Source organism: Hyaena hyaena, unplaced genomic scaffold, assembly GCF_003009895.1.
Source record: "Hyaena hyaena isolate Hyena2069 unplaced genomic scaffold, ASM300989v1 scaffold_17, whole genome shotgun sequence".
NCBI classification, from domain to species: Eukaryota; Metazoa; Chordata; class Mammalia; order Carnivora; family Hyaenidae; genus Hyaena; species Hyaena hyaena.
In genome coordinates this window covers 2,613,099-2,637,287 of record NW_024080648.1, presented here as the reverse complement: position 1 = coordinate 2,637,287, position 24,189 = coordinate 2,613,099, and the positions used below count along the sequence as shown (strand labels likewise).

General features: G+C 35.3%; 1 protein-coding gene across 1 annotated transcript in view; it reads right to left on the bottom strand.

Annotated features, from left to right (window-relative positions):
• The window catches only part of SGCZ (sarcoglycan zeta), a 459,011-nt gene that overhangs the window by 27,364 nt on the left and 407,458 nt on the right, over positions 1-24,189 (bottom strand). Inside the window, exon 5 of the mRNA XM_039221153.1 lies at positions 519-591. Coding sequence (XP_039077084.1) covers positions 519-591 — 73 coding nt within the window. The remainder of the gene's footprint in view (positions 1-518; positions 592-24,189) is intronic.

The window sequence follows — 24,189 nt, the reverse complement described above, 5'->3', positions numbered from 1 at the left end:
TGTCAGGAAGCAGTCCATTCCATTGGAAATATTAGATTGAGGAATCCAGCATCAGGCAATTAAATTCTGCCTTTTTCTGATTACTATTTATATTTGCTTTATATTTCCCTTTACATATCATTCCCTGACCATTTATAGCTTTTTTCCTTCTCTCTGCCTCCTCTTTCTTTCTGCCTATATGTTTTATGTATTACATTGTATGTCAGATTTTCTGGAATCCTTATTTTTATCAATCCTCTTCTAAATTTCCTCTATAACTGCATTTTCCACACTCCCACTGTCTGGTATATTTATTTTTATATTCGTTGTATGTTTATTAGGGGTAAAAATATATAGGAGGTTAGAATAATAATATACATTTTCTTGCCCTCGATCAAATACTTGGCATTTACCATGTAGGCAGGGAATGTCAACTCTTTATGCACGTATGTAGCACATCTTCCATTTTACTCCTTTACATACCGAGGGTCATCAACAGTGATGGAAAGTCTGACCTTCATGGAAGAACCAAAACTTACCTGAGGTCTTGGGAGGGTTCTGCTCTGATGTGAGGTGTCTCCACAGAGTGCCCAAATACTGCTCCTTCAGTGCCTGGACAGAACATGAATCCAGTAGTCAGCGGTCGGTACAAACAAGTGGACAGACACGTTGGTTTTCATCTCTATTTTTATGCATCAAATATGCATTCAAAAATGGGACAACTAGAAACAGGAGTACAGAAAACAAAATAGAAAAATTGGAAAAAGTGTTCAAGGTAGAGAAGGGCCAAGAAGGGTAAATCTAAATGTTTCTCAGTAGACCACTTTTAAAATGACCTTATTTAGAAAAGTTTAGATTGAGTTAGATTTTTAATCTCTGATCAAAGAACAAAGATCCATCCCCTTCTCCTTTCTTTAAAAAAAAATTTTTTTTTAATGTTTTATTTGTTTCTGAGAGAGAGAGAGAGAGAGAGAGAGACAGTGTGTGCAGGGGAGGGTCAGAGAGAGAGAGGGAGACACAGACTCTGAAACAGGCTCCAGGCTCTGAGCTAGCTGCCAGCACAGAGCCCGATACGGGATCTGAACCCAGGAACCGTGAGATCATGACCTGAGCCTTAATCGGACGCTTAACCGACTGAGCCACCCACGCACAACTCCCTTTCTCCTCTCTTATTTCCCAGGTAAGTATGTTTGTGGGAGGGATGGGTCACAGTACTCAGTTCTGTCTTTATGCAAACCGTAGAGCATGAATGAAAATGTGGAGAGGAGCTCCTTTGTAGGACACGATTCATTCTTTAAAGATATAGGTCTCCTGGGACATTTGGCAGTTCTCCCCCACAAATGCCCACTTTTATGAGAGTGATTATCGAGAGCTGCTTAAGTTGACCTCTTTGGTACTAAGGCTCTGTCTAAAACCATAAACTCCTCAAAATCATTTCATTAGAGTTGACTTCATAGGAGGTAATGGTTACCTGAAGAGGTCATGCACTCTAACTCTTTGCTCAGGCAGTTGAATGATACTGTATCTGTACTTTCATTTATTGACTCCATGTGATTTTTCTGGTTCCCAGAGCTTTCCCATAATTTAACTGAGCAAAATAAAATGATCTTCCTTTTTAATAATGCAAAAAAATTTTTTTAAATGATGATGATGACAAAAATCTCTTTTTTGTTCTTTTGTAATTTCACGTAGATGTTTTAGATCATTCAGTTTGGATTAACTTTATTTTCTTTTGGCTTAATCTTCATCAAACATTTGGTGTAAAAATGTCATGTCTGCTCCTTCAATGGCCCCAACATCAGCTTCATAGTATAAATTACACAAAATAATCCAAATAATGCAAATAAAAATATAAATTTTAAACCTATAAAATAAAGCTGCTTATGCTTAATGTGAAGAATGAAAATTTATTCATTCAATATATTGAAAAATAAGCAACGATTCATTCAATAAACATCAAATTTTCATTAGAAAATTAGAGCTAACACCTAAATTCCTTAAAAATAAGGGGCTTTATAAGGAAATATACTAAGATCACCAGACAACTCCTGTACATAAAACAGCAACACAGACCTTGATCTTGAATCAGAGAGGAAGAGATTTTTTTCAAAGGCTGTAACATGGTTTCATCTATATTATGATTCTAAGGATAAATTTACAAGGTTCTGCAGTGGTAAATTCCTAAGATTACAGATTTAATTTAAAAGCTAAAAGTGATTGGCATTTGTTGACCTCTCTCACTGGGTTGGTTTTACTAGTTGCTGATGTTTTGTTTTGTTTTTCTAAAGAGACTCTGTAGGGTATGATATATACAGGCAGACTACCAGAGCAATTATTTCTTCATGGAGTTTGCTCTTCTGATATTTTATAAGGTATTTTATTTCCGTGAGTGGAAAATTCTTAGGAATAGGTCTTTGAAAATAAAATAACAGTTTTAGATAAAACCGTAATTTTGTGGTTGTGGTGAGGGTGGTATCTGAGAACACATTCCAAGGTATAAATTTTCATATTCCAAGGAGAGACTCCTTTATCATTTTAAAAGAGGATATAACTTCCAGAAAGAATAGTTACCCATCTGTAAAGTTTAAAAATTAATTTCCACTATTCTATGACCTTGAAAACTTCTGAGAAAAGATGACAAAAGTATAATTAAAGAACAGTAGCAATATTTATTTTCAAACATGGAATGGAACACATAGTAACTTAGCATAGAACATATCAGTGAAAGAAAAAGGGCAAAGCTATCATAGCTTTAATTTTTCAAGGAGGATTAAAAGCTGATAGAGGTCTTAATTCTAAGTATCAGTATAGAAAATTATTGTTAATTAAAAAACAATTTAAAAAACTTTTAATATTTATTCATTTTTGAAAGGCAGAGAGAGACAGAGCTCAAGCAGGGGTATAGGGAGGGAGAGGGAGACACAGAATCTGAAGCAAGCTCTAGGCTCTGAGCTATCAGCACAGGGCCTGACATGGGGCTCAAACTCACTAAACGTGAGATCATGACCTGAGCTGAAGTTGGATGCTTAACCGACTGAGCCACCAGGCACCCCTAAAACAAACAAACAAACAAACAAGCAAATTCTTGAAGAAATAATGTATAATCATACCCTCCTAAGGGGCTAACTTGAAAATTGAATAAAATAATATAAAATTATTAACTAACTGTAGACCTCCAGATAATGAGAAAATTACTCTCATCTTCTCCATTGTTGTCCCAGAATGAGCCAAAGGGGTAATAATTAAGAAGCAAAAATGATCATATTAAATGGAATCAGTGAAAGAGGATAAAAGCCATCTGAAGCAGGCACATACTGTCACCACATAAAAAGTCAAAATGAAAATATATATTTTTGAGGCACCTGGGTGTCTCAGTTGGTTGAGTGCTCGACACTTGATTTAGGCTCACATGATCCTGAGGTCATGAGATCAAGCTTCATGCTAAGCATGGAGCCTGCTTAAGATTCTCTATCTTTCTGTTTCTCTCCCTCATTTGTGTGCTGTCTCTCAAAAAAATTTTTAAATTAGGGGCGCCTGGGTGGTTCAGTCTGTTAAGCCCGATTTCGGCTCAGGTCATGATCTCGCGGTTCTTGGGTTTGAGCCCCGCGTTGGGCTCTGTGCTGACAGTTAGCTCAGAGCCTGGAGCCTGCTTCAGATTCTGTATCTCCCTCTCTCTCTGGCTCTCCCCTGCTCATGCTGTCTCTCTCTCAGAAATAAAAACAATAAAAATTTAAAAAAATTTTCTTAAATTAGAAAATATAAATAAAATATATATTTCCTTTGTAATTTTTTTTTTTAAAAGAGAGAACTTGAGCAGGGTTGTAGGCAGAGAGGGAGAGGGAGAAAGAGAATCCCAAGCAGGCTCCATGCTGCCAGCAAAGAGCCTGATGCAGGGCTTGAACTTACAAACTGTGAGATCATGACCTCAGCTGAAATCAAGAGTTGGACACTTAACCAAATGAGCCACCCAGTTGCCCCTAAAATATATATTTCCTTCGAACTGAGAATTTTTCCAAATGTCAGATGATTAGTAAGTTTGCCATACTTAGCAATTAAAAATATAGCGCATCACATTAATTTTGAATTTCAGGTAAGCATGAAATGATTTTTTAATATAAGTGTGAAATATTTGCAGGCAACATGTTTAGAGTAAAAATGATGTGTTGTTTATCTGAAATTAAACATTGAATGACTATATGGTACACCTGAAACTTATATTACATTGTATTTAACTAAGTGGAATTTAAATAAAAAAATAAAAAACAGTTATATTAAAAAATAAATAACTGAATTGTAATTTATTCTCAAAAAAAAAATCAACTGGGCATCATGTATTATACCTAGTAACCCTACCCATCAGGCAACATTTATTTGGTACCAAGAGTACAGATGCTATTAACTCTCACTTCAGGAAAAGAAGGAATATGTGATGGATTTTCACATTGTAAACTATAAAATCCATGGAAACCAAAAAGGAAGAGGGAAAGAAAAAGGACAAGAAGGTGCACAACACACACATTTAATTATATATAATAATGTATATAATATACATGTAACTTGTTGAGTAAATAAACTTTTTAAATTTTATTCTGTTTTGTTATTTATTTTAATTTTATTTATTTTAATGAATTAATTTTTAAGATTTATTTATTTATTTTTTAGAGAGAGCACAAGTGGGGCAGGAGCCGAGAGAGAAGGAGAGAGAATCTCAGGTAAGCTCTGTATTGTTAGCCCAGAACCTGATGCACAGCTTGAACTCACAAACTGTGAGATTATGACTTGAGCTGAAGTCAGATGAAGCTTAACTGACTGAGCCACACGGTTCCCTTTATTTATTTTAGAGAAAGAGAGAGAGCTCGCACACAAATGAGCAGGAGGAGGGACAGAGAGAGAGAGAGAGAGACAGAGAATCCCAAGCAATATCCATAATTAGCACTGGTCCCAACACAGAGCTTGATCTCACAACTCTGGGATCATGACCTGTGCTGAAATCAAGAGTCGGAACTCCACCAACCAAGCCATCTAGGCGCCCCAAACATTTGTTTACTGTTTTTTTAAGGGACCATTCAACAGGGTACAACATTCTATTCTGCTTGACTGTATAGATGCTGAAGGGTATATCAGTTTAAAGTGATGATGAGGTCTTAAGATGTCAGGAAAACAGACTGCTGAGTATTGTAATGGCCAGGAAAGATGAGACAAGTAAACTTTCAGGTCAAAAAAAGACTGGATGCCATTTAATGATCATATCTGGCTTCAAAACAAAGTAAGCACGATGGTATATTCAGCTTTGCTGGAGAGGAAAAAGAGTATATACGTGGATCGCAATTCTACTTTACAAAAGACAGTTTAAGACAGGTTAAGTAGGATGCTACTTTTTACAAATGCCCAACATAAAATGCCCCCCAAAATGAAAAAATTCCATTAAAATTAAATTTACAAATCCCTCCTAATGTGGCTATCCATACTCTAAATGCTTTCCTTGAAGTTGTTTGCTGTTTTTCAGTTAAGTCAGATGCTTAACTGACTTAGCTACCCAGGGGCCCTTCTCACAGACATTTTTAATGTAAATAGATGATATACTGTTTACACCTGAAAAATGAGGACGTTGTAGTCAGAGAAATTAAATTCCTCAGTGAGCTAGAATCTTGGCCTTGAGGCTTTCTGATGTGTACACTAGGCACTTTGAAGTCAGCAGACAGTAGGAGAAAACTCCAGCTCCTTCCTTCTTACATAAGTGACTTGAGCAAATTATTTAATCTGTCCAAACTTCAATTTCCATAGATATAAATAAAGATAGAAATACCAACCTTACAGGCTGGTTAGGTTTCTCTAAAAGAGAATATAAATGTGCCTGGTTCATTGTAAGAATTCAGTATTCCTTAATTCCCTCTGTCACTTTTATTTATAAAAATCAGCCACAGAAGACATACACATTGTGTTTGCAGAGTTAATCCCCCAACATGGGTCCAGTCATTAATACGTGAAGTCGCTGTTCACCAAATGTCAGCTTCAAGTTACACGGTCTAATGCTGAATTCTGAAATCTTAAATTTAGATTCTGTAATGAGATTCTTAAATGTTAAATAGTAAATTAATTTTATTAATCACGATTCTTTTCAGTAATCAAGGAATTCCTTAATGTAGCTGCTCAGGTACCAGATAAAATCAATCAATGCCCAAAAAACTCTGAGAAAGAAGTTTCTTCTAAATAAAAAATTATGTCCACATAATCTCCTTTTTTTTTTTAATATTTTTATTTATTTCTAGGAGAGAGAGAGAGACAGCGTGAGCAGGGGAGGGTCAGAGAGAGAGGGAGACACAGACTCTGAAATAGGCCCGAGGCTCTGAGCTGGCAGTCAGCACAGAGCCTGACGCGGGGCTCGAACCCACAAACTGCGAGATCATGACCTAAGCGAAAGTCGGACGCTTAACCGACTAAGCCACCCAGGCGCCCCGCAAAATCTCCCTTTTAACTGAACTTTATCCTAATCTTTAAGCAACTGTAGAAAAATGAATACAATAATGCATAGTAGGCCCTTTACTAACTACAGTGGGTGGCTGTGATTTTTCTGCATTCTATACTTCTCAGCTCTCTGTGTAGGATATCAGAAATTCAACATCTGAGTAACTGGAGTAGGTGACACAGTCATTACCTCCACCATGGAGTTAGCTTCCTTTTAAAAGCCAAAGGAAGGGGCACCTGGGCAGCTCAGTTGGTTAAGCTTCTAACTGTTGATTTGGGCTCCGGCATTGATCTCATGGTTGCTGAGATTGAGCTGCACTGGGTTTGTGTTCATAGCGCGGAGACTGCTTAGGATTCTGTGTCTCCTCTCTGCCCCTCCCCCACTTGTTCTATCCAGCCTCCCCCCCAATAAATAAATAAATAAAGTTTTTAAAAAATACTCAAAGGAGAAGTTAAGGAAAGAGTAGTACAGAACACCATTCCTGAGAATATTTCTCTTCTCAATGTGAAATCTCAGTCATTGAATTTATAAGAATTCCAAGCTAGCAATTAGCTCTAAGAACTTAAAGAGGAGGAATCTGACTAATGGTAGCAGCACCACCTTCAATATCCAGTCCATGGGACTGTTAGGAGACTTAAATAGTAATAATAATAAAATACACTTGAGGTGGACAGTACTTTAAATTCCTCCACTGGAACAGGGCTGGAGTCCAAGGTGAATTCGCTGAACTCTCAGGGGCAAAAATTAAAAAAAAAATAAATAAAATAATGTATTTATTATCTCCAGGTTCGAACCTGTACTATTGAATGCACATAAATTCTTTGGTTAATTATATTGAAAGGCTCTTTTAATTGTAAATTATAAATTATAAAATTATAAAATAATAATTAATTATAATTTCAAATTATAAAGTCTTTTTTTAAATTGTATTTGAGATCAGGGGCCTTTTTCACTCTGTACTGCCACTTCGTAGCACTTTATTTGGTATGAGATAGACATTCACTAACATGTCTCTCTGAAGTTGTTGGAAGTGAAATGAAGAACATTGGCAGCACATACTGTCCAGGAAGATTCTGGGCGTCCCTAGGGCCTCTGTATCAGCTGTCACAAAGGCCTTCTTAAGAGAAGGCTAAGGCCTGGCATAGAATAGTTGGTGTTCTGGAGAGTGAGAGAGAAGAAAAAAGAGAAAACCCAGATGGAGGGGGAATGAAGGAATCAGGGAAGGCTGGGACACCTCACACTCTGGGAAGGAGGCCAAAGAGAAGTAGAAACATTGAAATTCTTGGATTCTGCTTCCACCTACCATACAAGACTTTGGTTATCTGAGCCCATCCACCTGCTCAGACTTGTTTTCCTCTACTCACCTATAATATCTCTTTACTAATTTTCCCCACCTCTTCAGAGAGATGGAATCTTCATCCTCTGAACATACTTAGGGGATACTACTATCTGTCACACTCATTTGGAACCTATCATACCTATCCTGAAATTTTACATTCTAAATTATGTGTTATTTCCGATCTGAACTAAAAAATTACAGACATATTGCTCATATTCCACTGTATTCTTGTACACAGTATGGTGCCTTACATATTGGTGTATCAGTATCAATATTGATAAGGATCAATATTTCAAGGACTTCTCTTGAAAGTGTTTTTTTTTTTCTCCTGTTTTTAATGCTAGTTTAATGAATGGCACAGTCATGTCCAACACATTTAATTCAGAGACTTGGAAGTGTACTGAGATGCCCTTTTGTGTTCAATTTCAGTATTAGTTTACTTCTTTCCACAACTTTTTTTTTTTTAATGTTTTATTTATTTCTAGGAGAGAGAGAGAGACAGCGTGAGCAGGGGAGGGTCAGAGAGAGAGGGAGTCACAGACTCTGAAACAGGCTCCAGGCTCTGAGCTGGCAGTCAGCACAGAGCCCGACGCGGGGCTCGAACCCACGAACCGCGAGATCATGACCTAAGCGAAAGTCGGACGCTTAACCGACTAAGCCACCCAGGCGCACCTTCTTTCCACAACTTTAATATCACTTTTGTTTTCTCTCAGTTATTTCTCCATATCACTGTCAACTAACACTCTAAAACAAAGCTTGTTGTGTAATTCTCACTTAAAATGCTTCCAGAACCCAATCACCTACAGATGTCAAGCCCAAATGTCTTAGAATTTACCTCTTAGCAGCGCTATGCATTTTACACTCGAGGGACAATAAAACTCTTGCAGATTTTGAAATGTTTACGTATTGTCATGAATATGACTTCTTCCTTACTTACCCCTCAACCTCTCTCCCCTTAGATGGTAATCTCTACAGATTCTTGAGGAGCTGATTTTAGATTATTTTCTCTGTGAAACAAACATTTTCTGGGACCTTTCTGCTCTTCCTCCATCTGGTCAGCATCCTCGGCCGCTTGTGAATATTACTGGAATCGCGTTTATCACATTGTTCTGCTTTGAATTCTTACCAGGTAACTTACGAGTTCCTTGAACTCAAAGACTCTGTCTTAATTAATTTTGCACACTTAGCACGGGTCTTCTGATTTATAGTTGAGGTCAGTAGTCAAAGAAAGAATTGGGAATGAAAGAATGAAAGCATGAATACATTAAAAATTATTCTATTTATAATTTATGCATAAAACATGGAAACTTCCTGTATCTTAGAATATTTCTTTGCTTAATACTTCAATACAAATCAGGTGATTAATATCCTGAGGTGACTATCTGCATTTATTGAAACTGTTATTGTGAGCCTAGCCAATGTTAATTATTCCAATGACACAGGGAAACAATATTGTTAAATTGCCTGTCTAATGGAAACCAAAAAACACTATGTTGTTCATTTGAAACTGAAGAATAAGCTGCCAAGACTTCTGAAAATAAATTATTGCAAAATCTGTTTTACTTTTCAGTCAGCATTTTTTATGATTTAAAAAATATCTCAGGGCATCTGTTCCCCAATGTCGAATCATGTCCTCTCTTCCACTTCAGAAGGTTTTCAAAAGATAAAAAGAGATAATGGAAAAGATACTTAATCAGATAGAAAATACATTAGAATAAAACTAATGTCTTCAAGATGAAGTATATTTCAAAAATATTTGATTTGTCACTAATGAAAAAAAGACTTAAATATATCAGAGCTAGAAATGATATGGAGAGCTCTCTTACCCATTTTTTTATAACCTTCAAGTAGCTTGTATTTTACTAGCATTTGCTCCTCTGAAGAAGGGAGAATACTTCTTCATGTGTTAATCCCTTCTATTGGTTTCAATGAAGCAAAAATAATTGAAATTTTAAAGTATGTGTGAAGAAAACAGAAGGGAAAAGAAAATAAATTATTCTTGTATTGAATGCATATGTAGTTTGACGAAAATTACATCTAAGAAATAGATACAAAAATAACCCCTCTATCAAATTCCTTCTTCCAAAAAAAAAAAAAAAATAGAGTAGTTAAGAAGAGCTTTCCTCATTCACTCTGAAGATATATTTTTCAGAAAATAATAAGAAATCCTAAGGTCAAAAGTTACTGAGGTTGTCATTTTGACCTAAATGACACTAAAAATCATGCCCTAAGTGATTCCTAAAAATCACTAAAAGAATGAGTACCAATATACACCTGAGGCTTTTAGAAAATCCTAAATAAAAAAATGTCACCAAGAACATATCTTTAGTAAACACAATAGTCATAAGATTCTATTGTTATGGATGTATTAAAAGGCAGGAATATTTGAATTGATTTATCAGTACATTGTAAACATTCTAACAGAAATTGAAATATAAAACTATGAAATAACTTGATAACAAATGAACTACCTATATTGGAGTTTTTTGATTTTGTAAAAAAATTCATAAAACAGTAGTTCATGGTAAGATTTAGAAAATTAATAAGACCAGATCTCTTGGTGAATTATCTTTTTACCACATTAAAAACTTTTTTTAATGTTTGTTTATTTTTGGTAGACAGAGAGAACACAAGCAGGAGAGAAGAGAGAGAGGAAGACATAGAATCTGAAGTAGGCTCCAGGCTCTGAGCTGTCAGTACACAGCTCAGTGTGGGGCTAGAACCCACAGATGTGAGATCATGGACCTGAGCTGAAGTCAGATGCTTAACCAACTGAGCCACCCAGGTGCCCCCTTTTTACCACATTTAAATAACTTTTGTAAGCTTTGAAATACTTAATCTAATAGTCTATTTTGTTTTGATGTTTGGGCATTTTACTTAACATGTGGATAGTATATCTAATACTAGTTTTGCTTCTTTAAGGTCATGTTCATTTTTACACGTGCATATTTTCTGTGTAACCCTCTCCTTTAGAAACTCAATCATTACTCAATCCATATGCCATTTAAACTTTTCTGATCCTTATGGAAATTCACTTATCTAAAAATCTGCTGTCAGTTGCAAGATAAACTCATGTTTCTTTGGGGAAGAAAGGTGAACACCTTAATTCTGCCTTTTTGTCATATTTTATGCCTCAGGTGTTTCATTGCTATGTAGACTATTCTCTGAAGAGAAGATGGGCTTTCTACTGCTGTTAGTCAGAGACAGAAAGACTGTGTTTCCTCCTGGCACATTGTGCTGATCACTAACTGATGGAATGTGAGAGGATAGGGACTCATCATCCCAGCCATACTTTTATTTAATTCCTTTATTCCCTCCCCCTATGATTTTTGATATGATGTCATCAAATGAATACATTTCCATTGTTTTTTTATGGAAAATAAAAATCACTAGGGAAGTTGCACAAAACAGAGAGTACCTGATGGTCTTCATACATTGTTTATGGATTTATTTGAACTTTCTACAATCTTTTTTTTTTATTTTGAAAAGAAAAACTCTCATATGTTCAAAGGATGCTAATTCTGTAAATATCTTTATGAGCCTGAACTACATGGTTAATCTGTACAAATGGACATGTGAACAAAACTAGGACTTTTAACATGATCTCTCTCATTAAATACACCTTACACTTTCTGTATATCAAGATACCCAAATGATCCTAAAACATCACAGTTTTACCTATCATTTTCTGAGTATCTCTGTTGATGTGGACAAAGTCAGAATTTGGAATCTTTGTGCAGACAGCTTGCCTTGATATTTATGTTCTCATTCATTTAGTAATAACTGAGTTTTATACAAATTCAGGTGAAAACTGAAAGTCTCCAAAGCCTGTCCTGTAATAGCAGGATAGTGTGGCATCCACAGATAGAGCCCAAATGGGAAACAGCTAGGTATGCAGGCATTGGAAAGCAGTTGTTAGTGCCAAAATAAATTTATTTCAGCCTTTTATTTCTATGAGGTTTCTTTCTTTTTTTTTTTTTTAACGTTTTGTTGTTCCAGATTGCTCCTATGAATTTTATGTTATCACCTGCCATGTAATTCATTGTGTGCCAATAGGTAAACAAAGAGAGCTCCACTTATTTGAGTTTGTTTTTAACCCACAAGAGGACTGGTAGCATTACTTTTAATTAATGTAAAGAATAGCAAGTGTTAGGGTTTTTAAATTTTGTTTTGTTTTTTTTTTGCCAGAACTAACCCTTTTTCCTCTATAATGACATCTTCACCATGAGCACCCATCTGGGATTGCCATGAATACCTCTGCATGATACTTAGAGCAATTCCAAGCAGAGTAAACCATTAGAGTTTTATCCAAATCATAACCAGTCTGAGTATCCATAGTTTGTAGGCAACTCCAGGGATCTTCAAAATTCTTGAGGTATTATGTCACCCTGATTTTATACGTGTGGTCTGTGTGTCCCACTAAGTAGCTCTAAAGATAGTGGCCCTCTGAGCCACAAAATAGTGCTTCAGAATTTTATATAAATCTGATCTTTTTTTTATATATAAATGGGTATGTGCTGATCATTTGGGGGTAATATACAACAGAATCATGATTCATGATTTTACATTTCTGGAATACCCTGTTATACTCACCAAATGGACCTGTTAGGCAGAGACACAATATTTTCAGTATAAAGTTTCCATGTTTTTCTAGAAAGCATAAGTGGTGACACAAACATACCTCTGTGTGTGTGTGTGTGTGTGTGTGTGTGTGTGTGTGTATAGTGTATAGCATCTCACTGAAGAGTACCAGGCCCAGCTGCTTTAGTTTGTTATTCCTGACAATATTCTCCAAATAAAATTCCAATCTAATAGAAACATTTTCAGAGAGTTGGAAAAGAGAAAACATGATGCCTTAATATACCAAGGATATTTTCAATACCAAACTCAGACAAGAACAACACAAAACAGAAAATGTAAAGGTTCACATTTGTGCATGGGTATAGATACCAAGATCCTAAAGAAAATATGCTGAAACCAACAATAAAGTAAGAAGCCTTAGCGTTCTTTCTTTAGCATTTATTATAGGAATGTAATTTTTGTTTAATATCAGAAAATTAATGAAATTATCAATAGTAATATATTGCTGGAGACCATTATCTAATCACATCAAAAGATATAGACATACTACTCAAAAAGTTCAAAATTCTTCCATGATTAACAACACAGATGGCAACAATTACCACCTTTTAGGAAAATGGAGGTGAACTTTCTCCCACAGGTAAGAGCCATCTACAACGAAACCTAGAGCAACCTTAGCCTTACTGGTGACACATTAAAACATCTCATTTACAAGCAGCAGGTCTCCACTACAGTTCTTGTACTAAGGGATGAAAGAAAGCAGATACATGAAAAGCCTGTTGTTTGGGGAAAATGTAAGAAATTTCTCATGCCTCATGTATAATATGTTTTTCTACACAGAAAGCCTAACAGAACCTTCAAATAACTTAGTAAAATTAGTTAGAGAATAATTTTGACTCAAAATTTAATAAAAGTTCTGGAAGCCCTTTATAGAATAAATCATTGAATTGAACCAAAATATATTAAAGCAATTTTAATAAGAATATAATGTGATACTCAATAAGAAGATATTAATCTAAAGTTGTTAATTTTCTCCAAAACCTTGAATAGATTTATTGCAAAATCAGATCATCAGTGATATTTTCATGGAATTTGACAAGCTGATTCTAAATCTATTGGGAGAATATTGAGCCAAGAACAATAGGCAATTCTGAACCCCTTCCCCAATTCAAATAGGAAGATTTTTCCCTGCCAGATAACAAGACATATATAAGTTTCTGGTTACTAAGTTGGTGTGGCTGTGGTAAAGAGAGAAATAGACAGTGGAATAAAGAAGGCCCCAGAAACAGACCAAAGAACTTACATCAGATGGAAACTTGATTTCTGACAGTCACTATGAAAAATAAGTGAGGAACAAATGATTATTCAATAAATGATGCTAGGATCATTGTTCACACACATAGAAAAATCAAATTGTATTCATCACTTATGCAAAATAAATTCAGCAGTATTAAAAATGTGATGGGTAAAGGTACAAAATGTGTAGAAGACAATATAGGAGAATATCTTTTTGACTTCAGATTAGAGACGGATTTCTCATACAGTAAAGAAAAATGATAATATCGATATATTGAAATTAAGCATTTCTGCTGAACAAAGGGCACCATAAGAAACTGAAAGGCAAACTTTGACCAGAGGAAGATATTTGCAGCATATATAGTTGACGAAGATGAATTTCCAAATACTAAAGAACTCTAAAAAGTAATTGAGTAAAATTAAACTGATAGGAAATGACAAAGAACTTGGAGAGGCATTTCACAAAAAAGGGTAATTAATATTCAATAACCATCTGGGGAAAAAAGTTCATTTGTAATCCAATGAAACAAATTAAAACTACAATGTGGTACCAAGTTAAACCCTCCAGTCTTGCAGAAACTTTAAAGTAAAAAACAGTGGTGCCTGGGTGGCTCAGTCAGTTAAGCGTCCGACTTCAGCTCAGGTCATGATCTCATGGTTTGTGGGTTCCAGCTTCAAGCCGGGCTCTGTGCTGACAGTTAGTTCAGAGCCTGGAGCCTGCTTCGGATTCTGTGTCTCCTCCTCTCTCTGACCCTCCCCTGCTCACACTCTCTCTCTCTCTCTCAGAAATAAGTAAAAACATTAAAAAAATAAAGTGAAAAACATATTTCTTATGGGAACGTACAGATAAATACATAAGATGTTAAACATATAAAGCTTTAAGAAAACAATAAATTCAACTATATTAATATAAAATTTTTCTTAATAAAAAAACCTTAAGCAAAGTTAGATACAAAAACATATACATCGTCAACAGCAAATACAACTGATAAACAATTACCATTTAGAAAATATAAGGAACTCCTACAGATCAACAAGAAAACAACTCATTCTTAAAAATAATACTAATAAATAATACACACGCAAAGAAGCAACCTGAAGAGTCTGTGCGCTGGGGAAAAATGTTCGATGTAGGGCATTATAAATGAAAACCAAAGAGATACAATTTTATTTGAATATTTTCTAGTGACCAGGATACTAGAAAAGTCAGCCTGTCATGTTAGTTTCTATCATCTTCTTGGCTGAAATAAAACGTTATTCAGTATTTTCCACTTTAGCTCACAGCCAATGGATGCTACTATGTGGCTATTTGGAAAGTGACTAGAATATGTGTGGAATAAAGTGCATTTTTCACTGAAAATAAACCTTTTTTGGAGTCTTTTTTGAGGTAGCTGTTTTAAAATAACACATCTTGGGGCGCCTGGGTGGCTTAGTCTGTTAAGCCTCCGACTTCCGCTCAGGTCATGATATCACGGTTCGTGGGTTCGAGCCCCGCATCGGGCTTTGTGCTGACAGCTCAGAGCCTGGAGCCTGTTTCAGATTCTGTGTCTCCCTCTCTCTCTGCCCCTCCCCGACTCATGCTCTGTCTCTCTCTGTCTCAAAAAAATAAAAATTAAAAAAAGAACAAAAAAAAAAATAAAAGAACACACCTTACCAAATTTCCATGCTTGTTTCCAATTAAAAAGGTGTTGTCTTCTATTAAAATCTTACATGAATTAAGAAAATAGAAATCAAGCTCACAGATAAAGTTTACTATTCAGTTAAATCATTGTGTGGCAATATTTATTTTGTTAATTGATTACTCAAGGTATCAGGAAGTATATAGTTTCCCAGCAGGGTAACATTGAGGGGACATGCAATATCACAGAAAACATGTCAATGTGCTGTCTTGCTTGGTCTCACTAGCAATGTGGCATTCGATAAGTCATTTAACTATTTGAAATCTTAATTTTCTTATATGTAAATTTAAAAAAAACCCAAAAAGCAAACAAAAAACTCCCAAAACACCAAAACTAAAACTGTGTCTTCTCCTTCTCACAGGACTGTGATTTTTTCAAAACAGATTTTTATCCATATTATATCTGTGGTATTTATATCTGTATCTATGTCTGTGTATACTTCATGATTGCTTAGCATTCTTGATTATGTGTAAAGTCAGTTTAAAAGACTTACTGACTTACAGTGGTTCAGGAATATGAGAGTTCTTATTTACTGCTGATGAGAGGGCAAGTAATGAACACTTTCTAGAGTCCTTATACTTTGAACAAACAATTCAATTTCAGGGAATTTATCCTAAAGAGTTATCTTTGTATACAAAGATGTAGCTACAAGTAATTTGATGACAGCCCTGTTTAGGTTCATTGAATATAATCCAGATGTCCTACAACAGGGAATCAATTGGTAAATTACTATGATTCAATAAAACGGAAAACTTTTAGCCATTTAAAATATAGAACACCATTGCATGGCATGAATGAAAAATGAATATGGTTTCCATAAGATATGCATCAATAACTGTTTTTAAAGAGCCTCATAAACTCTCCACTGGTCAACATTCATCATCTGGTAAGCTTCTTCATTTCCCCTCCTCTTGTTTCCTGGCCCTTTTTTTCACTCCTTCATCCAATTAGAAACTCAAACATACTATTTAACTTGCAGAGAAACTTGGGCAGCTTTATTTCCTCTTAAAGCTTTCTACTTTAAAACAGCTTTCAAAAGTATTTTCCTAAAAAGTGAACCAGCCACCTTAAAAGAAAGCAGTATCTTAATTAGATGTCACCTTAAATAGAAGTATTTAGGTAAATGTTGTCTAAAGGTAAATCACTGCTTGAGAAGTTATGAGATTTCTGTCAATTGGTGAAAGGGAGAATGACCATAGTTCCAAGACAGAAGGGAGAAGACTTAAACTTGGTGGGAAGTTTGTAATAATTAAAATTTTGGATAATTTTTAAGGCACAGATTCCATATTTAATTCACCTATAATGCAATAAAGGATTGATGAGTAAAAAGACTGGCTGCCAAAAGTTTATTCTGATCTAGTTGTTCTAAAGTCCAAACCAACAAGGGTGATTACCAATGATTATCAGAACATAATTACTTTCATTTCTCAGTCAGGAACTTAAAAGGGGCCATGCAAGGAAACATATTCTTCATCAATTTTGTATGGGTTTTGTATTTGTACCAGGGGAAAGGAGCAATGTTGGAAGAATTGTGGATAAATGAGAAACTGATTCTATAAATAAGTTTACTTGATGTAGGAGAGATTTGCAGTGTTTATATCAGGATTAAGTTATTCCAAAACATTTCCTTCCCAATTTTATAGGTACATCACATGAGATTAATAATTTGTGTCTGGAACCATGATCAGATCCTATATATTTTATTTTCTGAATGAATTGGCAAATCTCCTTGGCTCATATCTGATTTCAACTCACAGATATGGTGGCCAGTTCTAGAGTACCTCAGACTCATATTCAGTACATCTAAATTCAAGAATGTGGTGATATGTATATGTACAATATATAATATCTCCTCTGCTTCTCAGAGCCTCAGGAAGCAGGCTCAGCACAAGCAGCACCCAAAGGTCACCTCAAAATGCACTGCCAAGGAGTCAGTACCCCTGAGGTCACCTTTAAAACAATGAGGGAAAGAGGTGATGAATAAATGCATCAGACTTATCTTTCAGTTGGACAATTATGAGAGGCATTTTGGAAATTCTATTTGTTTGACCACATTTATTTTTTCCTACTTGAAAGTCTATTTCTACTTTATCTATTTCCATAAAGCATTTTGGATGTGCACATATAGTGAAATCTAAAACATGTAATCATGGGGTGCCTGGGTGGCTCAGTCAGTTGAGTGTCTGACTTCAACTCAGGTTATGATCTTGCGGTTCGTGAGTTCAAGCCCCACATCAGGCTCTCTGCTGTCAGTGTAGAGTCCACTTCTGATCCTCTGTCCCCCTTACTCTACCCCTCCCCTGTTCATTATCTCTCTCTTTCTCTTTCCCCTCAAAAATAAACATTGAAAAAATGAAAATAAAAATAAAACATATAATCATAAACTAAAGATACAAATTTTGGATCAAGGAAATACAATTTAGAATAGAAGAGCAAGATCAGAAAAAAAACAGAATGTACACATAAAGGTCAAAATATATAAGAATGTGATTGAGCTCCCAATGTGCTCAGAACTTCCTGCTGAGAAAAGGGAAAATGGAAAGTAAAAAAAAAAAAATGACTAAAGTTTAATATGTATCCAAGAAGTTCTCATATCAGAATTAAATGGCTCCATACCTTTTTACACACGGAATACCTTACCAGACCCAGATCAAGAAATAGGACAATATTCACACCCTAAACCTTCCCCAGCCATTGTCATTTCTAGCCAGTGCTCTACCAGGACTGACAAATATCCCTTTGCCTAATAGAAACATTTTGAGAGTTGCTTTTTGACACTGAATGTTTATGAGATGAAATCCTTGAGAAAAACAGAAGCTTTCTGGCCTTTAATTCTAAGAGTACTTACTTTCCAAATCCAAGGATCATTCTCCAGCCCTGTATTGCTTGATCTTTCTGGCATTGAACATCCCAACCTCCCCAGGTTTTACCTTCAGACTGTCCCTTGTCAGACTTCCAATGCTAAATAACTACCAACCTCTGCCCTTTTGTACACTCAGTTTGGTCACATTTTGAAGAGAAAAGTGCTTAGTCCTAATTTCAAATCATGTGTATAGTGTTTCTTCATCCATAATATTACTGATCCTTAGATTAACTTTGTGAAGAGATAAGGAACTAACAGATGAAGACACTGATAACCCTACTACGTTTCCTTCTCATTCTTCTTCAATCCTCTCCTCCTCCTCCTCCTCCTCCTCCTCCTCCTCCTTCTGCAGCTGCTGCTGCTGCTAGTGATGTTGATGATGATGGAAAACATGCATTGAACACAAACTACTTCAATCATGAGCTAAGCACTGGACAAATAGCAAGTCAAATAATGTGATTCCTAGAATAAAACTCGGGGAGACATTATGAAAGAAATACCCCCATTTTGCGGTTGAACAATTGAAGCATAGAGAGGCTAAACAGCTTGTTCTAAAGCACACGCATTTAGATGACCCAGGTTTAGGGAAGGCACAAACCAATTATTGCCAGAACCAGATAAGCTCAGTCCTAGTTCCGTCGTCTTTTTCTTCCCAGTTGTGAATTCAAGAATGAAGGCAATTTATAACTATTGGTTCTATCTTCCAGGAGCTGTCAGTTTAGTGAGTAAAAATATTGTTTAGTGAAACAGTGAAATCAATTATCAATTAGTGTCATTGCAGAACTATCCTTTACCCTCACCAAAGATCCATATGCTAAACCCAGATATCTGTGAATAGGTTATCTTTAAAGCAAAGGGGAATTTATTACTTAAAAAGTTTTTTAAATGTTTTAATTTACTTTTGAGAGAGAGAGAGAGAGAGAGAGAAACAGAGCATGAGTGGGGGAAGGGCAAAGAGAGATGGAGACACAGAATGGAAGCAGGCTCCAGGCTCTGAGCTTTCAACACAGAGCCCAACGCAGGGCTCGAATCTGTGAACCAGGATATCATGACCTGAGCCAAAGTGGGATGCTTAACCATCTGAGTCATCCAGGTGTCCTAAGTCAAAGGGGAATTTAGGTGACTAACTGGAATTGTCATTGTTAATCCAGGAACCAAGGATTTGCCTAGGGCCTCCAGAAACAGGAAAAAACAAACAAATGAATGAACAAATGGATTCTCCCAGAAAGTAGCACAGCCCAGCAAACACCTTGATGTTAGTCCAGTGAGAGCCATTTCAGACTTCCAACTTCCAAAACATTAGACAATAAACTTGTGTTGTCTTTAGCCGCTCAGTTTGTGGTCATTGTCATTGCAGAAACAGGGAATTAATGCAACCAGTTAGTAATTGGCAAATGTAGGCCAACCCAGTCAAGCCTGTAACATCTTTTCCCTTTCTCCTTCCCTCTTTCTCTCCCTATCTTTATTGTGAAATGAAAGATTGTCCTCTTGATCATTTCTATGAACGTGAAAATTTTATTCACTCATGCAAAACACACCTATACAAGACTCCAAAGGTGAAATTTGGAATAAAATTTACTTTGACACACTCTAGCAAGTATCTTTTAAAGACAAAGGTCAGCCTGATTAATGAATATACAGTGGGTAAAACGAAAATTAGTTATTTCCCGAATTGCAATAGACTTTCAAAATTTCTGACCAAGATTACATTAGTGTTTTTCCACCATGACTCTAACATCAATCATTTACCTCAATCTCTTCCTTTGACGTTGTTTGGCATATCCTGAGCTTTCAATTTAGATAGCTACATGAAGATAGAGATGTTACTTCTGGAGCTCTGTATGATTTAGTTGAGGAAGTCAGAGATACAGTATTTAAATGTGCTCACTCCTCTTCACCTTAAACATTTTCCAGCCTACTAAATAAATCTGCTTGAAATAATGAGCTACTGACTAAATAAATCAGATCCTAGAAGCTCTCCTTCTATTTACAGAGATTCTTATTCAGGATCTGAATGTATTAAATACACATGCATAGATTGACACAGATAAAATTGAAGTAGAAATGAGACTGGCCTCTAGTGAGTGGACACAGCTCTACTTCCTGGTCTGCCATTGATAGCTGTGTGAATTTTGTGCCACTCACTTAACCTGAGACTCAGTTTGTGAAATGAAGATAATGGTAAACACCTCCCTAAATACTGAGGAGTAAATTAACTAATACAAGTGACTATACTTTGCCAATAGCAAAGGGTAGGCCAAAATGTTATTAATTTCATTATTTTGATTAGTTGTGATTTTTTGTTTGAAAACTTACTATGTAATACATTTCTTATGTTCATTTTTTGTTTTACTTCTATCCCATGTTGTTTTCACTTAAATATCCTGAAAGACCTATTAAAATTACTTACATTACACTAGATTGAATAATATTATTCAGTATTACATGAAGTGTTCAACATTTTCTTGTATATAGTTACATGCATGAGAGAGAGATGAACGATAAACAATTAAATTTAGAAGGTCTTTACAATAAGTGCCACCAGAGGAAAAGTGTTGTTTCATTAACACATGATATAAAGTAACGCTTTTATGTCTGTTATAATAACAACAATGATCTCTTACACTTACTGACCACTTAGTATGTGTCAGACATCATGCTTTACGGGGATCAGCTCGCACCAATTTTGTGAAAATACAATGAGGTGTTATTATTTATTATCCTCATATTTTATAGATGAGGAACTGGTCACTTTGAAACCTATGAACTAAATTGCCCATGATTACTCTTCTAGAAAGCAGTAGAATTGTAATACCTGAGGCAAAGTTCTTAATTGCTACACCTTGAATCCCTCCAGTAATTTCTGCCCAGCTTATTCCTCTCTGAATTCTATTCCTCCTTCCCCATCTGACCCTTCAAAACAGTGAGACTGTCATGGAACTGAACTTATTTGGATTCAGTGACAGGTTATCATTGCCCAAAACTTATATTGTGGAATAAGTCCCTGAGAACTAGTTTCCAGTGGGCCTAAGTTAAAAATTTCTCGTGTTTCTACTGTAATTGTGACTCAAAAATAATTGCTAAAGTCACTGTTCGTCAAAATGTGTTTAGAATCTACTGAATGAAAGCGTATTGGGATGTGATTAATTTATTTGGCTTAGAACTCCATTTTGTACATTTTCTCCTAATTTCCCTATTAGTTTTAGGACAGTTATGGCTAATGACTTTTTTGTTGTTGTTGTTTAAAGGATGCCACTATGTATTATGATGTCTGGAAGGCACAAACATTCTTATCACTTGGAAGTAATGATTAGTGTTCTTTCTTGTCTGAAATTTTACTTGATTCATGAGCAGTGTAAGTAACTGGAGACCTCTTATGTTCTGTGGAGTATTCATAATTTTGAGGGTTTTCAATATGCCTGTCCAATCAGAAAGTACATTATGATCTGAGTAATGTTCAAATCATTTACAAGGAAACAATATATATGATCCTTAATCTTGGAATAAGCTTGCCAGGCCTCATAGGATGTGAGCATGTTGCTAGGTTTCCAAAACATGTGTTTGAGAAACATCTCTTTTCTCTATTGCATTACTTATTCAGAGAACACTGGAATTTGTAGCCCCTATAATGAAGCAAGAAAAAGAAATAAAAGTCATATAGATTAAGTAGGAAGAAATGAAATTGTCTCTATTTGTGTATTGCATGATTATCTATATGGAAAAGCCCTCACATCTGCAAAAATTTTCTATAACCACTGAATCAGTAAAATCACACGATGCAAATATATGAATTCAACACATGAAAAATATAATTTTATGTATTAACAATATTCATATAAAGTGAAAAATTAAAACACTATGCCAAATACGATTACTTCAAAGAATATTAAAAAGTTTAAAAAAATGTACCAGTTACGTATGCTGAAAATAACCAAATGAATATATGCTCATGTTTATAAAATATATCTGTGAAAACGTAAGTAAATGGGGAGACATAACATTTTTTCATGGGCTGGAAGACTCAAAATAGTAAAGATGTTAATTCTCCTAATTAACTTGATTGTGATTGTGCCTTAAATGTGATTCCTTGAATGTGTGTCTTGAATGTCATTAAGTTCCAAAATTTAACCAAGTTTTTTTTTAGTACATACAAATACATATTCTGAAATTTATATGTAAAGAGACAGACCCTACAGTTATAAAAACAATGTTGAAAATAAGGTTTGTAATATGCTCTTTACCCAACGTTAAGGCCTATTTTATAGCTGTAGTAATTAAAATACTGGAATATTGTCAGAAGGATGAAAAACTCAATCAGTATAATGAAAAAGAGAATTTAGGAGTTGACACATGCCTATCTGATTTCTGACAAAGATGCAAAAGGAAATCACTGGAGAAAGGAAATGCATTGGAGCAACTGGATATTAATAGGCAACACAAACAAACAACAGACACAACCAAAACAAACAAAAGAACATTGATCTAAAATTCACATCATATTCAAAAATTAATTCAAAATGCGTCACAGACTTAAATGTAAAACATTAAACTATAAAACTTTTTGAGAAAAATTAAAATCATTGGTATGTAGGATGAGGCAAAGCATTCTTCAGTTCAATAGCAATAGTAGGAGCCATAGGAGAAAATGAACTGATGGCACCTCATCAAAATTTAAAAATTTGTTTCATTACGGGGCACCTGGGTGGCTTAGTCGGTTAAGCGTCCGACTTTCGCTTAGGTCATGATCTCGCGGTTCGTGGGTTCGAGCCCCACGTCGGGCTCTGTGCTGACTGCCAGCTCAGAGCCTGGAGCCTGTTTCAGTCTGTGACTCCCTCTCTCTCTGGCCCTCCCCTGCTCACGCTGTCTCTCTCTCTCTCTCCTAGAAATAAATAAAACATTAAAAAAATTTAAAAAAATTTTTTTGTTTCATTAAAGACCCTGCCTTTTAAAAGAATGCAAAGAGAAGTGACAGAGACAGGAGAAAATATTTGGAAACCATATATTTAACAAAGGACTACTTAGTATATAGAACATAGAAAGAATACTCAAAACAAAAGCAAAAAATACAAACAATCCAAATAGTAAATGGGCAACAGATTATGTAGAGATATTTTACTAAAATGAATGTATGGATGGAAACTAAACACAGGAAGAGATGTTGAACATCACGGGACAGAGGAGAAATGCAAATTGAAAGCACAATGAAATATTATCCAGCTATCACCATGTTACTACACAATTTTTAGATTAAAAAAATTAATGACACCAGTAAAGTTGGAGAGGATAGAAAGTGAAGTACTGATACATATTGCTAGAGAAAAACTAAAATGTTACAGCTATTCTGTAAACAATTGGGCAGTTTCTTATAAAACAACACATATATCTATCATATCACCAAGTAATTATAATCTTGGCCATTTATAGCAGATAAATGAAACCTATGTTTATACAAAATCCTGTACACACATGTTCATAGTAGTTTTATTCATAGTAGCCAAAACCTAAACAACCCAGACATTCTCCAATGGGTGAATAAATAAACTGTGGTGCATTCATACTATCAAATTCTACTCATTAACAAGAAGGAAGAAACTACTGATATATACAACAACTTGAATGGATCTCCAGGGGATTGTGCTCTGTACAAAAAAATAAATAATAATAATAAATAATTCCAAAGTGCCACTACCGAATGAGTCTATATATGATGTTCTTACAAGAGAAAATTATAGAATCAGAGAACAAATAATTGATAATCAGAGTTTGAGGTGGGTGTGCTTTAAAAAGAGCAATGAGGGATCCCTGTGGTGCTGGAAGTGTTCTGTGTCTTGACTGTATCAATGTCAGTATCCTGGTTGTGATCGTCTACTATAGTTTTGAAAGTTGTTACCATTGCGAAAACCTGTGTAAATGTTGCTTGGAATCTCTCACTATCATTTCTTACAACAGCATGTGAACTTATAGTTATTTCAAAATAAAAGTTTAT